At 44.4% G+C, this 19,026-nt stretch overlaps 1 protein-coding gene across 9 annotated transcripts in view; it reads right to left on the bottom strand.

Moving 5' to 3' along the window:
* Positions 1-19,026, bottom strand: part of PML (PML nuclear body scaffold) — a 53,089-nt gene extending 34,063 nt beyond the window's left edge. For all 9 annotated transcript variants that reach the window (XM_012475892.2, XM_012475894.2, XM_012475897.3 and 6 more), the window contains exons 1-2: positions 18,796-19,026; positions 14,970-15,436 (exon numbers count right to left, since the gene is read on the bottom strand). In XM_012475892.2, coding sequence (XP_012331315.2) covers positions 14,970-15,436; positions 18,796-18,930 — 602 coding nt within the window. In that variant the 5' untranslated portion in view covers positions 18,931-19,026. The remainder of the gene's footprint in view (positions 1-14,969; positions 15,437-18,795) is intronic.

Here is a 19,026-nt window from a genome sequence, read left to right as displayed (position 1 = left end):
CTGATGCTGGCAAGGAAAGGAATAACCCTGCAGAAAATGGAGATGCCTAAACAGACCAGGCACAGAAAGCTGAAGGTGCTGGAGATGCCGAGTGAAGTGTGTGCATTTTTGATAACTGTGTACTTCTGGTGACTGTCCAGTTTGAAATACTATTTTTTATCAAGTTTTATAAAAATGCAGAATTTCATTTTACTTTTTTTTTTTTAAGCTATGTTGTCAGCACACAGAACACTTCCTTGTTGTTTTGCGGGGAAGGGGCATATGCCATTAATAGAATGTCTCTGAAGCTGGATTGATGTGGGGAAAACACCTTTTCCTTCCAGTTTTGAGAAACTTCCTCCTGACGCACAGGAGGAGGGACTCCCTGACTTTTACACACATGGCCACCTTGGCACAAATGCCTTGTGGTATGGAAAAATGAATTCTTTTTTATGTCCTCTTCTTGCTTTCCATCTTTCAACATAGACTTAACTCCCTTAAGGGCAGACATCTGTTGGGACCTGACCCCCAATCATTGGTTACCAGTGTGTCAGGCAATCTGGACTTTCCAGTGATGCCACTGAGATGGCATTTGCCAAAAGAGCAGTGGTTCCATTTCTAGATTGTAGATCTTCAGATAAATTCTGCCATTTTCATTTCACTTCCTGAAAGTCAGGGTTGACTTGTGAAAAGTTGTTAAACAACATGCTAAATGTGAAATGTCAACCCTCACTCTAAACTTTCCCTGTTCAGAGCATCAGATGAGGACTTCATTGGGTTTTATAGTGGCTTTCTGGTTTTTGGTAGTCCATCGAAGACGGGATTTTGAAAATTGTTGTATACTGTTAACAATTGTCTGCCCATGTCCTGCCTGAAATACCATGATTGTTTATGGAAAGTATCTTTAATAAGGCTGGATACAGTTTGGCTTGAAAAAGAAAAGAAATAAAGAGAATTTTTAGATTGAAAGAGCATGCTAGGTTCCAGAATAATTTGGTACAAAATGCTCAACACCAAGACAGCTTGGTTAAATTAATACATTTCAAGAATAAAAAATATCTTTAGGCATCAAGACAGAAAAAGCAAGTCAGTTTAGGCCCAGAGCTGTCCTAATGAACATTTGATGATGGAAGACAATGCAGCAGTATCTACAAAATTTTGAAAGAGAGTGTGACCTAAGAGTATTATACCCAGTCAAGATATCATTCATCAGAGTAACCCAAAGACATTCTCAACACCAAGTGACTCAAGGAATTCAGAACACAGAAGTCCTTCTTGAAAAAAAAGAAACTGCTTATCACAACATCTATCCAATTAAGAGTTCAGTCAAAATACAAAACTTGGGAAAAGTGATGTTAAAGTAAAAAGACCAGTGCTGAGCCTTATAGTCCTATTGACATGGAATCAAAATTAGAAGGATGGAAGTCAAGCATCTTGATCTTTCTTTGCAGAGACTAGTTACTACCATGTAAAATAGAAGCAATTTATTAAAAACAAACAATATGAAGCTGGGCACAGTGGCTCCTGCCTGTAATCCCAGGACTCTGGGAAGCCAAGGTGGGTAGATCACCTGAATTCAAGAGTGCAAGACCAGCCTCGCCTACATGGTGAAACCCCGTCTCTACTAAAAATACAAAAAAAATGGCCGGATACAGTGGCTCATGCCTGTAATCCCAGCACTTTGGAAGCTGAGGTGGATGAATTATGAGGTCTGGAATTCAATACCAGCCTGGCCAAGATGGTGAAACCCTGTCTCTATTAAAAATACAAAAATTAGCCAGGCATGGTGGCAGGCACCTGTAATTCCAGCTACTTGGGAGGCTGAGGCAGAGAATTGCTTGAATCCGTGAGGTGGAAGTTGCAGTGAGCCGAGATCATGCCACTGCACTCCAGCCTGGGCAACAGAGCCAGACTCTGTCTCAAAAAAAAAAAAGAAAAAAAATTAGCATATTGGCCTGTGCCTGTAATCCCAGCTACTTGGGAGGCTGAGGCAGGAGAATCACTTGAACCTGGGAGGCGGAGGTTGCCCTGAGCTGAGATTATACCACTGCACTCCAACCTGGGCAATAGGGTGACTCTGTTTCAAAAAAAACAAAAACAAAAAAATGATATGACTCCAACCTCTTAATGTCTTGGTTTTTTTTTTTTTTTTTTTCTTAATCTTAGAGGGATCTTTTAGGAAAATATTTTAAGATGAAGACCTATTTCTTTGAAGTTTAGCAAGTCTAATTTTACGTTAGTTTCTTTTTCTTCTGTAAAAGTCAGGAAAAATGTTAAACATTGCTTACGTTGCATGCTTACTTAAGATACACTCTAAATTCTAAAGAAACAACTTTTAGAATTCTTTTTGCAACTCAGTGCAGTTGTTAGCTGTGGGCTACCTGAATGTAGAGTAGGAAAGGGGAACCCATTCTGCAGTCAGGAAACTCTGCATCCTGTTCTGGCCCTGGCTGGGACAAGCTCTCCCTTTTGGGAAGCTCCTGTTAACTCTGTGGCCTCTTGCCTTGTTTGTACAAAGGGAACAGTTCTCTCTTCCTCAGTAATCTTACAGGAGGGTGTGAGAATTATGAGACTAGCACAGGAGAAGCATCTCAAATGGCAGGATAGCGCTCCACTTTGTTAACAGGAAAGGTTAAATGCAGCCCTAACCTCGTTGGAAAGAGATGACTTCCTATTGAAAAGAGGCTACCCAGGTACCAAGGGGTCAGGGTGTTTCACTGGAGGTTGGCTTCACACCTGTCCCTGCACTTCGGTTTCTGTTCCACTGCCTTCCATACACCTGGAGTATTTTTTTCTTCTTTGCTTTCCTTTACAGTGGCTACTGGATGTTTTTTCTAAGATGTATTAAAGGAACATTCTTCTTTCTTCTTATACCAATATGAAACTGGACTTTGCCTTTAGGTAGCCACACATTCTTGTTCTTAGTCCCTGAGCTTTGGGGAGTATATGACTCAGGCTTAAGCTAATCTGAGCACCCCCTAGCCTGAGCCACCCTTGCATGGAGAGGAACCTGACCCAATCAAAGACACACTGAGATTTGGCTTGGAATGCTGGAAGAGATTCATGCTCCCTCCTTAATATGGGGCTGAGGGTGTAGCTTCTGGAGCTGTTGCAATCATCTGGCACCCATGAGGAATAAACTCTTCTGTGAATGGACCAGTCTTGGAAGAAAGCCAGGTCACAAGAAATACAGAGAAAGTACCTCCTGGTGACACAATCTGAATATCTAATTGGTTAGGTCAGAGGCCAGTTTCACCCCGACATAAGCTATCAATCCGGCTTTTGCTTAAGCCACTAACTAAAAAAGTGTCACTAATTTATAGTTTGTTTTAGAAGCAACTTATAGAGACAAAAAAACCTCTTCAAGGTATAGCTCAAATGCTGACTAAAATATCAGGGTTTCCCTGATCCTCTTACCTAAACACAAGTTTTCCCTTCTTAAAACTGCCGTAGCACTTTATCTGAATGTGTCTTCTGGGACCTCTGGGTTCTTGCAATAGAGTACAAGGCTGCACACACAGGCAACTTATCCATAGACTGAAACTCTCCACACATCCAAGCTTCAAAGGCAGGCATTCTTTTTCATCTGGCAATAACTATCATAATACCAGGCATGAAGTAAATGCTCAATAAGTGATTGCTCAATGGCTGTCTGGCTGTGGCTCTATTAATAGCTAGTTTAATTTTATCAGTTAGCTTGTTAATTTCTTTTTTATGAGACAGGGTCTTGCTCTGTTGCCCAGGCTGGAGTGCAATGGCATGATCATGGCTCGCTGCAGCCTCAACTTCTCAGGCTCAAGCAATTTTCCCACTTTATTCCCCCTAGTAGCTGGAACTACAGGTGTGCACCACTATGGCAAAAGCTTGTTAATTTCAAATCTTGTTAAAAATTGTTCTAAAGACTGAGCACAGTGGCTCACACCTGTAATTCCAGCACTTTGGGAGGCCCAGGCAGGTGGATCGCCTGAGCTCAGGAGTTTGAGACCAGCCTAGGCAACATAGTAAAACCCCATCTCTACAAAAAAAAAAAAAAAAAAAAATTAGCTGGACATAGCGGTGCATGTCTGTAGTCTCAGCTATTATACTTGGGGGGCTGAGATGGGAGGATCACTTGGGCCTGGGAGATCAGGGCTTCAGTAAGCTGTGATCACACCACTGCACTCCAGCCTGGGTGACAGAGTGAGCCCCTGTCCCAAAAAAAACAAAACTAAAATCCTTGTTCTAAAATGTTCCTGACCTCCATCGCTGAACAGCAAAGGCCACTCCCACAGCTGCAGGAAGAAGAGGAGATTGGCCTTCAGGAGAAGTGAGATGGGAGCACTAGCCGTAATCCTGATCTTGGCTGGAGCTGCTTTAAATGCCTTGCTTCTGGCTGGGCCCGTGGTGGCTCAAGCCTGTAATCCCAGCACTTTGAGAAGCTGAGGTGGGTGAAGCCCAGGATTTCAAGAGCAGTGTGGGCAACAAGACAAAAACTCATCTCTACAAACTAGGAGGGCTAAGGTGGGAGGATCGCTTGAACCTGGGAGGCTGAGTCTGCAGTGAGCCATGACTGTGCCACTGCACTCCAGCCTGGGTGACAGAGCCAGACGCTGTCTCAAAAATAAATAAATAAATAAATTTCTTGCTTCTTTCTCCAAAACATCAAAAGAGACCAGGAGGAAAATCCCTTTTATCCATATATTATTCTACAAATCTACCTTCGAGGTAAGTTCATAGAAAAACTTGGAAATGGGTCATTTATTGTCCACATCTTTCATCATATGGCCCAGCTCCTGGAAGCAGCGTTTCTTCTGCCCATGTGATGCTCCTTGCAGGCCAGGAAGCAATCCAAATAACATCATCAATCCCTAATAAAATGCAATTTACCGCTGACGTCACAGAGGGCACCAAGAGAGCACCAAGCAGGGCTAGATGCCGATCTTTCCAGCTTCTGGTCTTGGAAACTCTTTCCCCAGCAGTATGATCTCATCACACCTCTTCTGCTTGATTAATAGGTCTTTTGTTTCCTCCATTTAATGACAATTCAAGCTCTTTCTGGCTGCAGGCTTTGATGGCCCTGGATTATTCCCCCCACTCCATCCAGCAAACTTTAGGATCTGACACCCAGACGCAAACAAGACTCAGGTCCGCCTGCAGCCCGAGACCCACACCAAGCTTGGGTGGAAGCACTCCCGAGAACGTCCGGTCAGGAAAGTGCTGGCAGTGCGAGACCGCAGCCGTCTCGGTACCCCTCCCTCTCTGCATTCTTGCGGGCCTCACCCCTACCTGGACCCACGCCTGAGTCTACCCATGAGGCTCCCTTTTCGTTGGTCCAGATTCTTTACTTCAGTTTCTGTTGGATACGTACCCCACATATGGTGGCAAATCCCTCAAATTCTCCATGAAATGGGGTGAAATATAAATAAGTCTGCAGCCAAAAAAATACTGATCTCCCTGTTCCCAAACGTGCCCACTTTCATCAAAACACCAGAGTGCACAGAGAGAATCTGATCCTCCCACCACTCCTCAGTGCCCGTCAGTGGGTTTTCAACAGAGCCCTCCACAGAGTCCCATTCCCATTTCTTCCACAAGTTGGCCACTGGTGAGATTAGGTTATATGAAGGCAGGACAAAGGAGAAAGCTGAGAACACTGAATGTTCTGGAAATTGCAGCATAGAGTCCTGACTCCTTCCAAGCCTGCCACGTCTGACCCCAGCTCACCCTTCCAGTGCCTGCCCTCACATCAGCCTTCTATTGCAGCTCCTGAGATGCCCCAGGCTCACTAGTGCCCCTGCCTTGCACGTGTGGTCCCTCCTGTCTGTGGCGTTTCTCTTATACATCACACCAAATGTGACAGCCTCTTGGAAGCCGCCTTCCCCAGCCAATCTCGGCAGGGTAAGTGGCCTTTTCTGAGCTCAGCCGCCTTTCTGCCTGCCTGCCTGCCTTCTTCCACAACTGACTGAGCACAAACCGGATGTCAGCCCTGTGCCAGACAGGGCATGCTGTGGGGGGCAAACAACGCAGAAGACAGTATGACAAAGGCAACTATCAAAACCCAGTCACAACAGACAGCAAAGTGACGCGGGCTTCTGCACATTATGCTACCACCTCGATTGTTAATGGCTGATCTGTTTATCAGGCTGTGACCTCAAGGAGGGGCTGTGTCCATTCATATTTCTACCCCAGCCCCTAGCAAAGAACATGCCACACAGTAGGTGTGACATGAACATGAAAGAATGGACTCCACAGGCACGTGGAGTAAATACCAGTGGCCCCAGGGCAGACACCCCAGTCCCAGATTTAAAGCCTCCTCTGGGGCTGCTCCCCAGTGTGAGCTGTAAATCAGCTCAGTGTCAAAGAGCGAGGTGGCTGCTAACTGACTTGTGAACAGAGGAAAGTTGTGAGCTCTTATTTATGGCATTGAGGTTTTGTGCAGAAAAAAGGAGACTGTCCGGTAACCACTGGTAAATTGTGAAACAATGTGAATTGTGTGAGTGGGAGCATATCATTTTTCAGGTTTTTAAAGGCCATACACCATGTTCAAAGGACAGGAATCCTGCCCTCTTGCTGGCTGAACCTTCCCTGCCCATTGTACCTGACAGAGGGGATAAAAATATGCCACTCCAAAATGTGCCACTTTGGCTTGTGATTATTTTGAGCTGCAGGCAAATGAAAACCAACAGATGCAGAGAGTAGCCTTCTAAGAGCTTCTCTTATCTGACTAATAGCAGAAACTTCTGAGAAACGAGGACTGCCATGAATCTCCTCTCTCAGGGGAGTTTTACAGTCGTGAAGACGGAAAGCTGGCGCCAAGTGGACCCGCACAAACAAACCTTACTCCACTGGTGTTCCCATATATTTACCAAATCTCATGTTGAAATCTGACCTCCAGTGTTGGAGGTGGGGCCTAGTGGGAGGTGTTTGGGTCCTGGGGGTGGATCCCTTGTGAATGGCTAGGGGCCATCCCATGATAATGAGTAAATTCTCTCTCTGTTAGTTCACGGGACAGCTGGTTATTTAAAGGCGCCTGGCACCTCCTTCTCTCTCTCCCTCTCTCTGGCCTCCTCTCTTGCCATGCGACAGGCCTGTTCCCACTTCACCTTCTGCCATGAGTAACACCTACCTGCAGCCTCACCTGAAGCCAAGCAGATTTCTGGTGCCATGCTTGTACAGCCTGCAGAACCATAAGCCAAACAAACCTCTTTTCTTTATAAATTACCCAGCCTCAGGCATTCCTTCTAGCAATGCAAAACAGAAACACACCTTCCGTTGCCACGTTTGGAAGTCTAAAACCCCTTTCTTGTATGCTGTCACTTCTCTAAACATTTCTTTTTCTTTCATTAAGATGCTATATAAGTTGTTTAACCAATGCTTTGAGTTACTCATCTCTGGATACTCCCATATATAAGCACGATACCCATGCTAGATGCACATGCTAAAAAGCTCCTGTTTTATCCTTTTTGTTTTTTCTTTTGGAGACAGAGTCTTGCTCTGTCACCCAGGCTGGAGTGCAGTGTTATGATCTCAGCTCACTATAGCCTCCACCTCCAGGGTTCAAGCAATTCTCCTGCCTCAGCCTCATGAGTAGCTGGGATTCACAGGCGCATCCCACAACGCCTGGCTCATTTTTGTATTTTTGGTAGAGATGGGGTTTCACCGTGTTGGCCAGGCTGGTCTCAAACTCCTGACCTCAGGTGATCTGCCCACCTTGGCCTCCCAAAGTTCTGGGACTACAGGCGTGAGCCACCACACACGGGCTGCTTATGAAGCAATGTTTATGTATTCTGAGGTGAAAACACCGTGACTGTGACCTCAGAGTTTTACACCTAGCTAAACTTTCCCTCATATGTAACAGCAAAAGAAGGACATACAAGTTAAGCACTTGAGGTCTCAGAAAGTAAACTCTGAAATATATATTTTTTAATTACTTGATGGAGTATTCCTGCCAAATAGAAAATTAATCACCTTAAATGATTCAAGAAAGGAGAAGAAAAGTTAACAGTTAATTTATATCTTGTTAGCCTGATTTACAGGAACCTAGCTGGACATTTAAAATGGGTACAGAAAAAAGGCTTTTTCCATCCCTAATGGGGAGAAATCCACCTCTGGCCCCCACAGTAGAGGTGGGACTGCTTACAAGCTGACACCCTCTGGGGCTCACGGGGAGCAGTCCTGTTCCATTGCAGGGATTGAGTGTGGGGTGTAAATTGTGCTTTACACAATGATGCCAGCCCACACTAGCTACAATACTGAACAATCTGGATGTCAGCCTTTACAGGGGAGCAGATAACACAGACCACAGGACCTATGAAGAGAATCAGCAGCCAAACTGAGCAAGTGTCTCAGGCCCCATTGAAAAGGGATCATGTAGGAAACACACACCTCTGTAAATGCCAAGTGTGTTTCTCAGAGAGACTTAAGAACATACTACATTGAGAAAACAAGAACAGGCTGCCAAGAAAGAAGCATCCTGAGAATATTAAGCTCTTTTAGCAATTAAAGAAAAAAAGATTGCTGGGGGGGAAAAAAACCCACAACTCAACAGAGTGTCAGATAGAAGAATGGAGTCGGCTGCAAAAAGATGAGCTGGTGAATCAGAAAAGCAATTCGAGGAGCTCTCAGAATCTGGAGGAAAAGGCAAAGCAACAGAATTAATGGGGAAAAAAATTTTAAAGATGTAAAATATGTTCTTGGAGTTCCAATATCCATATAACAGCAGTAGTAAAAAATTTAAAAATAAATGAAGGGCTGTCAATACATTAAAAAGTAAGGGCAGGCACAGTGGCTCAAACCTACCACCCCAGCACTTCGGGAGGCCAAGGAGGACAGATCGCTTGAGGCCAGAAATTCAAGACCAGCCTGGCCAATATGGCAAAACCCTGTCTCTACTAACAAGAAAATACAAAAATTATCCAGGTGCAGTGGTGCAATGCTGTAGTCCCAGCTACTTGGGAGGCTGAGGCATGATAATTGCTTGAGCCTGGGAGGCAAAGGTTGCAATGAGCTGAGATCATGCCATTGTATTTCAAGAGTGAGACTCTATCTCAAAACAAAAACAAAAACAAAACATTAAAAAGCAGAATACAATTTCCCTGAGCTGAAGAAAGCCTTGAGTTTTGCAGATCAACAATGGTGATAGAAGATTATTGAAAAAAGGAAAAAATATATAAAGATCTTTAGCAGGCAAGGCATGGACTCAAGCCTGTAATCCCAGTGCTTTGGGCAGCTAAGGCAGGAGGATAGCTTGAAGCCAGGAGTTTAGAACAGCCTGGGCAATATAGTGAGACCCTTTCTCTACACACAATTTTAAAACTTAGCTAGGCATGGTGGCAGGTACCTGTAGTCCTAGCTACTCGGAGACCAAAGCTGGCAGATCTCTTGAGCCCAGGAGTTCGAGGTTAGAGTGAGCTATGATCACACCACTGCACTCCAGCCTGGGCAACAGAGCAAGACCCTGTCTCTAAACAAACAAATATACAAATGAAAACCACCCAACTATATTTATTAGCCAGGAGTGGTGGCAGGTGCCTGTAGTACTGGCTACTTGGGAGGCGGAGGTGGGAGGATTGCTTAAGCCCAGGACTTTGAGGCTGTGGTGAGCTCTGATTACACCACTGCATTCCAGCCTGAGTGACAGAGCAAGACCCCATCTCTAAAAAATAAAATAAATAAAAATAAATAAAGACCCTTAGCAAACAAAAACAGATTACTCACAGAGGAAAAAACAGACAATAAGTGGACTTCTCATCTGTAATACCAGGGACTAGAAATTTATGAAGCAATGTTTATGTATTCTGAGGTGAAAACACCGTGACTGTGACCTCGGAATTTTACACCTAGCTAAACTTTCCCTCATATGTAACAGCAAAAGAAGGACATACAAGTTAAGCACTTGAGGTCTCAGAAAGTAAACTCTGAAATATATATTTTTTAATTACTTGATGGAGTATTCCTGCCAAATAGAAAATTAATCACCTTAAATGATTCAAGAAAGGAGAAGAAAAGTTACAGGAAAAATTATCATGAGCAGTAAAACAAATTAAAGTCTAAGGTATGGCTAAGTAACTGGGTTGTAATATGACCATGAAGCTTCATACCTATTCAGAAAGGATGTTTACAAAAAATAGAGAAAAACATCAGAAGGTTGGTAGTAATCTGGATCTAAAAGTTCACATTATTTCAACTAAATCTGAAAGAGGGAATAGGGAAGAAGAAAAAGTATACTAAATGTTTTATTTTCTCTGGAAGAATAGTTATATTCATATTCTACTCTTTGTGGTTGTGTGTGTGTGTGTGCACATACATTTTTTTTTTTTAAGATAGGGTTTCATTCTGTCACCCAGGCTGGAGTGCAGTGGCGTGATCATGGCTCACTGCATCCTTGAACTGCCAGGCTCAGGTGATCCTCCCTGAGGAATACCTCCACCTCCCAAATAGCTGGGACTAGAGGCATGTGCCACTGTGCCCAACTAATCTTTGTAGAGATGGGGTTTTGCCATATTGCCCAGGCTGGCCTCAAACTCCTGGGCTCAAGCAATCCACTGGCCTTGGCCTCCCAAAGTATTGGGATTACAGATGGGAGCCACCACATCTAGTCTATTTATATGTTTTAATGGGGAAGTTACCTCTCTATAATTATCATTCAGAGAACTAGCGAAACAGAATGGAAGGAAAGAAAGGTAGAAAGTTTCAATAGAGTGGAGATACACACACACACACGCACTGGAACTTACATATATTTGGATATATACATAAAAATATATGCATATATACATTATATACATATATTTGTATATGTATATATATGTGTGTACTGTACAACAAATATAGTTTTTCAACTCTAAGGATTATTGCTAGGAATATGTGAGTCCAAGGAATATCCTAGGCCACTAAGAAAATCTCAATATAGTCTTAGATGTAGAACTCGTACAGACTGTATAAACTGGCCATAGTGCAGAAATTAACAAAAATATGAAACTGCACCATCACTTTCCAGCCTGGGTGACAGAGCGACAAACCAAACATTACAAACCACTTGAAAATTTTAGAGAACACTCTTCTCTAAAATTTTTCAAAAGAAAAAAAAATTTCTTTTTTGAGTCAGGGTCTGGCTCTGGTGCACAGGTTAGAATGCAGTGGCACCATCACAGCTCACTGCAGACTCAAACTCTGAGGTTCAAGCAACCCTCCTGCCTCAACCTCCTGAATAACTAGGACTACAAGCATGTACCACCAACCATGCCTGGCTAATTTTTTTTATTTTTTGTAAAGATGAGGTCTTGCTATGTTGCCCAGGCTGGTCTCGAACTCCAGATCTTAAGAGAACATTTTTAAAAAAAGACTGAAATGATATTTGAGAAATGATTGACTATGAGAACACTAATAAAGTTACAAAAGTTATAGCATACAGCCAAGCCATATACAGAGAACTTATGCCTTAAAAAAGTTACTATTAGGCTGGGCGCTGTGGCTCATGCCTGTAATCCCAGAACTTTGGGAGGCTGAGGTGGGTGGATCACTTGAGGCCAAGAGTTCGAGATCAGCCTGGTCAACATGGTGAAACCCCATCTCTACTAAAAATACAAAAATTAGCCAGGCGTGGTGGTGGGGGCACCTGTGGTCCCAGCTACTGGGGAGGCTGAGGCAGGAGAATCACTTGAACCCAGGAGGCAGAGGTTGCAGTGAGCCAAGATTGCACCACTGCACTCCAGCTAGGGCAATAGAGAGAGACTCTGTTTTTTTAAAAAAAGTTATGGCCAGGTGTGGTGGCTCACACCTGTAATCCCAACACTTTGGGAGGCCGAGGCGGGCAGATCATAAGGTCAAGAGATGAGACCATCCTGGCCAACATGGTGAAACCCCATCTCTACTAAAAATAAAAAATTAGCCAGGCGTGGTGGCACTCGCCTGTGGGCCCAGCTACTCGGGAGGCTGAGGCGGAAGAATCACTTGAACCCAGAAGGCAGAGGTTGCAGTGAGCCGAGATTGCGCCACTGCACTCCAGCCTGGCGACAGCGCAAGACTCTGTCTCAAAAAAAAAAGTTATTATTACTAAACAGTAAAGATTGCAAATAAATGAATTAAAAGTTCAGGAAGCTAGAAAATGAATCATGACAAAAGTTAGAAGGAAGAAAATGACAAAAGTAAAAGGCTCAAACAGAAGAAAACGTTAAAATCAGTAAGCAATCTAAGGAAAGACTGAAGGTACAGTACTTTGAAAAGACCACTACACCACAGATACACAACACCAGAAATAAAAAGGTATGGTTACAGGCACAGAGGAGATTTTTAAATTATGAAAGATAACCCAGGATAAACTGGAAATTTTCCCAAAATTCTCACACAAGAGCCAGAACAGATAGATTAATGCCATGGCAAAAATGGGAAAGGGTCTCAAAAATCTACTACAAAAAAGTCACCAGTTCCCAGATGGTTTTCCAAAAAACTTTTATAAGCCTGAATTTCTTATATTCTTCAAACTGTTCTAGAGCAGAGAAATTATAATAGAACTTTAACATTTACTGAGTATTTAATACATGCCAGCCACTACGTTAAACAATTTATATGTCTATGTTTAGCATATATTACCTGCTAAACAATTTTTCAAAGGAAATAACAACGAGTTAGCCCTCCGTATTTGTACGTTATGCATCGTGGATTCAACAAACCTTGGATCAAAAATATTCAGGAGAAAAAAAAAGTACCACAATAAAAAAAATTCAAAAATGGAGTAAAACAACTCTTTATATAACATTTACATTGTATTAGGCATTATAAGTAATCTAGAGATGATTTAAAATACACAGGAGGGGCTGGGTACAGTGGCTACACCTATAATCCTAGCACTTTGAGAGGCCTCTGTGGGAGGGTCACTTGAGCCCAAGAGTTCTCGAGACCAGCCTGGGCAATGTGGCGAAACCCTGTCTCCACAAAAAATTTAAAAATTAGCTGAGCGTGGTGGTGCATGACTGTAGTCTCATATACTCTGGAGGCTGAGGTGGGAGGATTGTTTGAACCCAGGAGACTGAGGCTGCAGTGAGTGCAGCACTGTACTCCAGCTGGGGTGACAGAGCAAGACCCTATCTCAGAAAATGAAAATAAAATGAAAAATAAAGTATACGGGAGGATGTGTAGAGGTTATATACAAATACTATGCCATTTTATAACAGAGACTTGAGCATCCATGAATTTGAACCAATCTCCCATGGATCTTGTGGGATGGCTGTATTATCATGTTCAAAACATGAAACTTACAAATTCATTAAGAAATTAGTATAAGGCTGGGCGCAGTGGCTCACGCCTGTAATCCCAGAACCTTGGGAGCCAGAGGCAGGTGGATCGCCTGAGGTCAGGAAACCAGCCTGACCAAAATGGTGAAAGCCTGTTTCTACTAAAAAAACAAAAAAATTAGCCGGGAATGGTGGCGTTCGCCTGTAATCCCAGATACTTGGGAGGCTGAAGCAGGAGAATCGCTTGGACCCAGAGAGGTGGAGGTTGCAGTAAGCTGAGATCACGCCACTGCACTCCAGCCTGGGTGACAGAGAGAGCAAAACTCCATCTCGAAACAAAAAACAAAAAACAAAAAATTAAAAAAAAAATTTTTAATCCAGAAGATACAACCAGAGATAAAGCCAATTTTCACTAATTTATTGCAATTTCAATCAAGATCCAATGAATATGAAGGTTTTAAAGCTGCATAAAGGGTAAGAGTGAAAGAAAAGCATACATTTCTTTCCTTCAGGGAATTTTTTCCTGAATTCCTTAATTAGTACCTTAATTTCTCAAAGGAAACAACAACCGAGGGAAGGACCTAAATAAGCCATTCACAAGCGAAGAAACACAATGGCTAATAAACAAGTGGAAAACACTCAACCTTACAGGAAGGGAAGAAACACAATGGCTAATAAACAAGTGGAAAACCACTCAACCTTACAGGAAGCTAAGAAACACGGTGATATCAGCGGTTAAGAGCTTATTCTGATAGCGAGGAAACTTCACCCTAAAGCAGGAAGCAAACCACACTCAGTTTAGCAGGTATGTGGTTTAGCTGTATATAGTTCTCAGTTGTCAAATACCAGTGGAAAATGCTTTCATTTTGCAAGTGGATCCCTAAGAACCACCGAGAAGAGCCTTCTGTAAACAATCTGTTTGTGATGGTCAAAAGTTCATATAGTTATGCTACCTTTTTGGCTAAAAGAGGTAAAATAAGACCTGATCAGACTGCTCCTACCCGCCTATATATTCGTAAAGAAACTCAGAAGAAACATTCAAAACTAGTCACAATGGCTATCTGTGGATGAAAGAGGGAGAAATAGTGGAAATTGGGCAGTTGGGGCTGGACAGAAGGCTGCTGTCTGTCTGTCTGTCTCTGTCTCTCTCTCTCTCTCTCTCTCTCTCTCCCCCCCTCCCCTTTTATAAATTTTGTTTGTGAACTGTACAAATGTATTACCTATTAAAAAACTGAAACTGAATTCAAATATGCTTAATAAAAATAATTACAACTGGATGTGATTTTTTTTCCCCATACAGACATTCTCAGACAGGACTGCCTGGTGTTAATGGTTTCAGCTTTTCAGACAGAAACTAACTACCTGCCTTTGATCCCAGAATCCAGCCTGAGATTCCGTGTCAGTGCTCATGGAAAATTCCACTTGACTTTCTAAAGGGCATTTTGATAACATGTATCAAATGTAGAATTTCTGTCCCCCTACACCCAGCAGTGGCACTTCTAAAAATTTATCCTAAAGAAATTACTGGATAAAGATGCAAAGATGATTCTGCAGCATTATTTATTACAGGAGGAAACTGGAAACTTACTATCCTTATGCGTGAGGACTGGCAGCATAAATTGTGGTCATCACCACGGACACTGCATATCTACAGACCACATGTTGGGTTGCAAGGCCCCAGAAGCTCCCTGTCCTCACCTATGTGATTCTTTGGATCTTTGCTCCTCTCGCCCTCTACCTCGCACTGGGATGCACCACCCCACCCTGTGCCGGCCCACTCACCTGGTCAGCATAGGGGTGCGGTGGTTGGGGTTAGAGCAGAAGATGTTGTTGGTCTTGCGGGTGCCGTCCAGGAACTCACGCACCGACTGGTTGCGCAGCTCTGCCAGGGGCCGGGCCTCGTGCTTGAGGAACCACTGGTGTGCCTCGAAGCACATGGCGCAGAGGAGCTGCTCGCACTCAAAGCACCAGAAGTCGGCCGACTCTTTGCAGCGGGTGCACACAGCCTGTGCGTCCACGATCTGCCGGTACACCAACAGGCGCCGCTGCAGACTCTCGAAAAAGACGTTATCCAGTGCGGGCGTGTCTGCACCTGGGGGCCAGGGCGCCCGGCAGATAGGGCACTGCATGCCCGATGCCTCCAGGCATCCCGAGCACAGCGTGTGCAGGCAAGGCAGCAGCTTCGGGCACTTGGCTTCGGCCTGGCATTTCTGGCAGCGCAGAAACTGGAATTCCTCCTCCGTGGCTTGCTGGGGGACCAGAGAGGTGGGTGAGGCCTGGAGAAGTCTCAGGAGCCCCCACCCGCCGGCTAACCACCCTTACAGCTGGAGCCTGGAGTAGGACCTCTTATTCCATTCCAGCCAGTCATTGGATGATGCAAAACCCTGGCTTATCAGCACCCCAGTGCTCCTCCCATTTACTCAGGCCATCCAGCTCTCACTGCACCATTTATTGAGCATCTACTTCTCATCAGACACAGTACTAGGCCCTGAGGTACAAGAAGAGGTATAGGATACATTCTGCCTTCAAGGAATTCAGTTTGGAAGGCAGATACACTAAGTACCAACCTCATGTAAATTGCTTCATGCAGCTTGGGGGTTCATCAAAGAGGTAAGCATGGAACAACCATATGACCCAGCAAAACCAAAAGATCAAAAAACAAGGACCCAAACAGATACTTGTGCACCACGTCCATAGCAACATTATTCACAACAATCAAAATGTGGAAACAGTCTAAGTATCCATCAATAGATGAGATAGATAAACAAAATGTGGACTGCATGTATAATGGAATATTATTCAGCGTTAAAAAGAAATGAAATTCTGATACATGCTACAATATAGATGGACCTCAATGATATTATGCTAAGTGAAATAAGCCAGAAACAAAAGGACGAATACTGTATGATTCTGAGGCAGGAGAATAGGGTCTGGAGGCAGGGAACGTAAGGCCGATTCCCGCTGACTTCCTAGAACTACTAAATCGAAAGGAAAACTCCAACTCTCCATGCCTAAGTAACAAAAGGACCAGAGGCTACTCCCTTTGCAAACCACCTCCTTTCCTGCGGGGCAGATGGAAAATGGAAAGTTCCTCTGATTGGTTGCATATAGCTTTATGCAACCAATCAGACATTTGCATAGGAGTGTAATCTTTGTAACTTCACTTCAGTCTCTGATTGGTTGTGGAAAGAAACCCAATCAGACTGACTGAGGACCACCACTTCATTTACATGGTGTGAACACCAAGTGGCCAATGGAAAACCTTTAGGGGGTAGTTGGAACCCAGAAGATTCTGCAACTGGGGCCCTTGAGCCCTGCTTCAGCTGCTCCCACCCTGTGGAGGGTACTTTCATTTTCAATAAATCTCTGCTTTCATTGCTTCATTCTTTCCTTGCTTTGCTGTGCATTTTGTCCAATTCTTTGTTCAAAACACCAAGAACCTGAACAACTTGCAGTCAAGACCCTCTACTGTGACAATTCCACTTATATGAAATATCTAAAATAGGTAAATTTACAGGGATAGAAGGCGGAATAGAGGTTTACCAAGGGCTAAGGGAAGGGGGAAATGAGGAGCCACTGCTTTGCTGGGACTCGGGACATGCCACTTCAAAATATGACTGCAGGAGGCCAGGATATGCCACCCCTTAAGTATACTTCATTGGCATATTTTAACCTGGTTATTCTGAGGAACTTGCTGATGCAGGAATACCTCTGAAAAGCTTTCCTTTTGTAAAAAAGAAAGACATTTACATCTTAAAATCTACATTAGTAAAATGATCTATATTAGAAGAGGGTTGCTCCAGACATCTTTTATTATCTAAGAACTTTTTTTTAATTGTATTTTAGGTTTTGGGGTACATGTAAAGAACATGCAAGATTGTTGCATAGGAACACACATGGCAGTGTGATTACAGGGAGGGGAGCATCACACATTGGGGTCTGTGGGGGGTGGGTGGAAATAGGGGAGGGACAGCGGGGGGTGGGGAATTGGGGAGAGATAGCACAGGGAGAAATGCCAGATATAGGTGATGGGGAGGAAGGCAGCAAATCTAAGAACTTTTTATCTGCATACCAAGACAACCTCTATTCACCAAACAGCTCCTCCCCTCACCCTCCCATAACTTATGTCATCACCACCACCCAGGAGCTCCAAGCTCCTATCGTTTCTGTAGCTCAGGATATGATATAGGCTTCAATCATCTGACCTTTCTTTGAGTCTCGTACTTTTTGGGACTCCTGCGTATACGTATGTAATTAAATATTGGTTTTCCCTTGTTAATCTATTTTATGACCCTTTAATTCATAGCCCAGCCAAGGAAACTAGAAGGGTGGAGGGAAGCCATTTTTTCCCTCCCCTATGATTTAAAGGGTACAGAGTTTCTGGAGTAATGAAAAAGTTCTGGAAATAGATGGTGGTGATGGTTATACAATATTGTAAATCTACTTATAGCCACTGAATTGTACACTTAGAAATGGTATACACAGAAACTTACGCGTTAGGTATATTTTACCACAATTTTTAAAATACAAAAACAGCCAGGGTATGGTGGCTCACACATGTAATCCCAGCACTTAAGGAGGCCAAGGGGGGCAGATCACGAAGTCAGGAGTTCAAGACCAGTCTGGCCAATATAGTGAAACCCCGTCTCTACTAAAAATACAAAAAATTAGCCGGGTGTGGTGGTGCGCGCCTGTAATCCCGGCTACTTGGGAGGCTGAGGCAGGAGAATTGCTTGAACCCAGGAGGTGGAGGCTGCAGTGGGCAGAGATCGTCCCATTGCACTCCAGCCCTAGCTACAGTGCGGGACTCCGACTCAGAAAACAAAAACAAACAAAGAAAAAACTCAAAGTGCTTAATAAAGTACCTGGCACATGCGACGTGCTCATAAATGTTAGCTAGTATTGTTAAGTAATATTATTCTTAGTTGTAATAATGCTAACAAAAGTTACTGTAACACGGTTTCCTCTGTGCTTTTATGAAGGGGAGCGAAAGGGCCTGGAAGGCAGCAGAGCGCGAAACCCAAGTAGTTCCTTTGGGGCTGGGGGTGGGAGGTGGGCAGGAAAGGCCTGGCAAGAGAAGGGTTCGGGAGGCTTCCGTAAGCAGAAAGCAGGTAAGCTGGGAGGCCTTGGCGAAGATACCTCTTCAGTGTGGGCCACAGTGTCTCCCCTCGGATCTGCGAAGTCGGTTTTAGTTTTGCTGTGATGGGACATGCCCCTGGCTCCAGACCTGCGCAACAGGGCTACTGCCTCCCTCCTCCCTAATCTGTGGTCCGGCATCTGAGGCAGCAGGGTCGAGGCAGGGCTCCAGGGTGGGCCGGAGGGCCCAGTCCTGGAGGCCACAGACCCTTCTTGCCCAACTGCTCAGTGGAGAACCGCAACCCAGCGAGACTCCCCCCGCAACTCCTCCGGGTCCCCTTTTCTACTCTATCCTATCCTCCCTTCCCTGCCCCAGCCGAGAGGGTCAGGACCCCTGTGTCTGGTCTTCCTGCTTTGTGTCACTCTCTAGGGTACTTGACCAAGTCCTTCGTTAGAACGTCTCTCTTCCGCCCTCTCCCCACCACAGCAAACCAACAAAGCCTAACCCCATCATTCCCTAACCCAATAGTACCTCTGCAGGGCTGTGGCTGGGGCTGGGCTGGCGGCCTTCAGAGGGGGTGTCGGGGGGAGGCATGGTGGGCGCGTGGGGCCGGGCGGGGTCCTGCTGGGGCCCCGGAGATCGGGCGGGTGCAGGCTCCTGCTGCATGGACCCCAGCTTAGTTTCGATTCTCGGTTTAGATCTTGGAGGGCGGGACGAGAAGCTGAAAGGGAGACGTGAGCCAGATGGCAGAGCCCCCAGAGC

Source organism: Aotus nancymaae, unplaced genomic scaffold, assembly GCF_030222135.1.
Source record: "Aotus nancymaae isolate 86718 unplaced genomic scaffold, 86718_ANA_hifiasm-v0.15.2.pri h1tg000003l, whole genome shotgun sequence".
NCBI classification, from domain to species: Eukaryota; Metazoa; Chordata; class Mammalia; order Primates; family Aotidae; genus Aotus; species Aotus nancymaae.
This window is presented reverse-complemented; position numbering and strand designations above follow the sequence as displayed.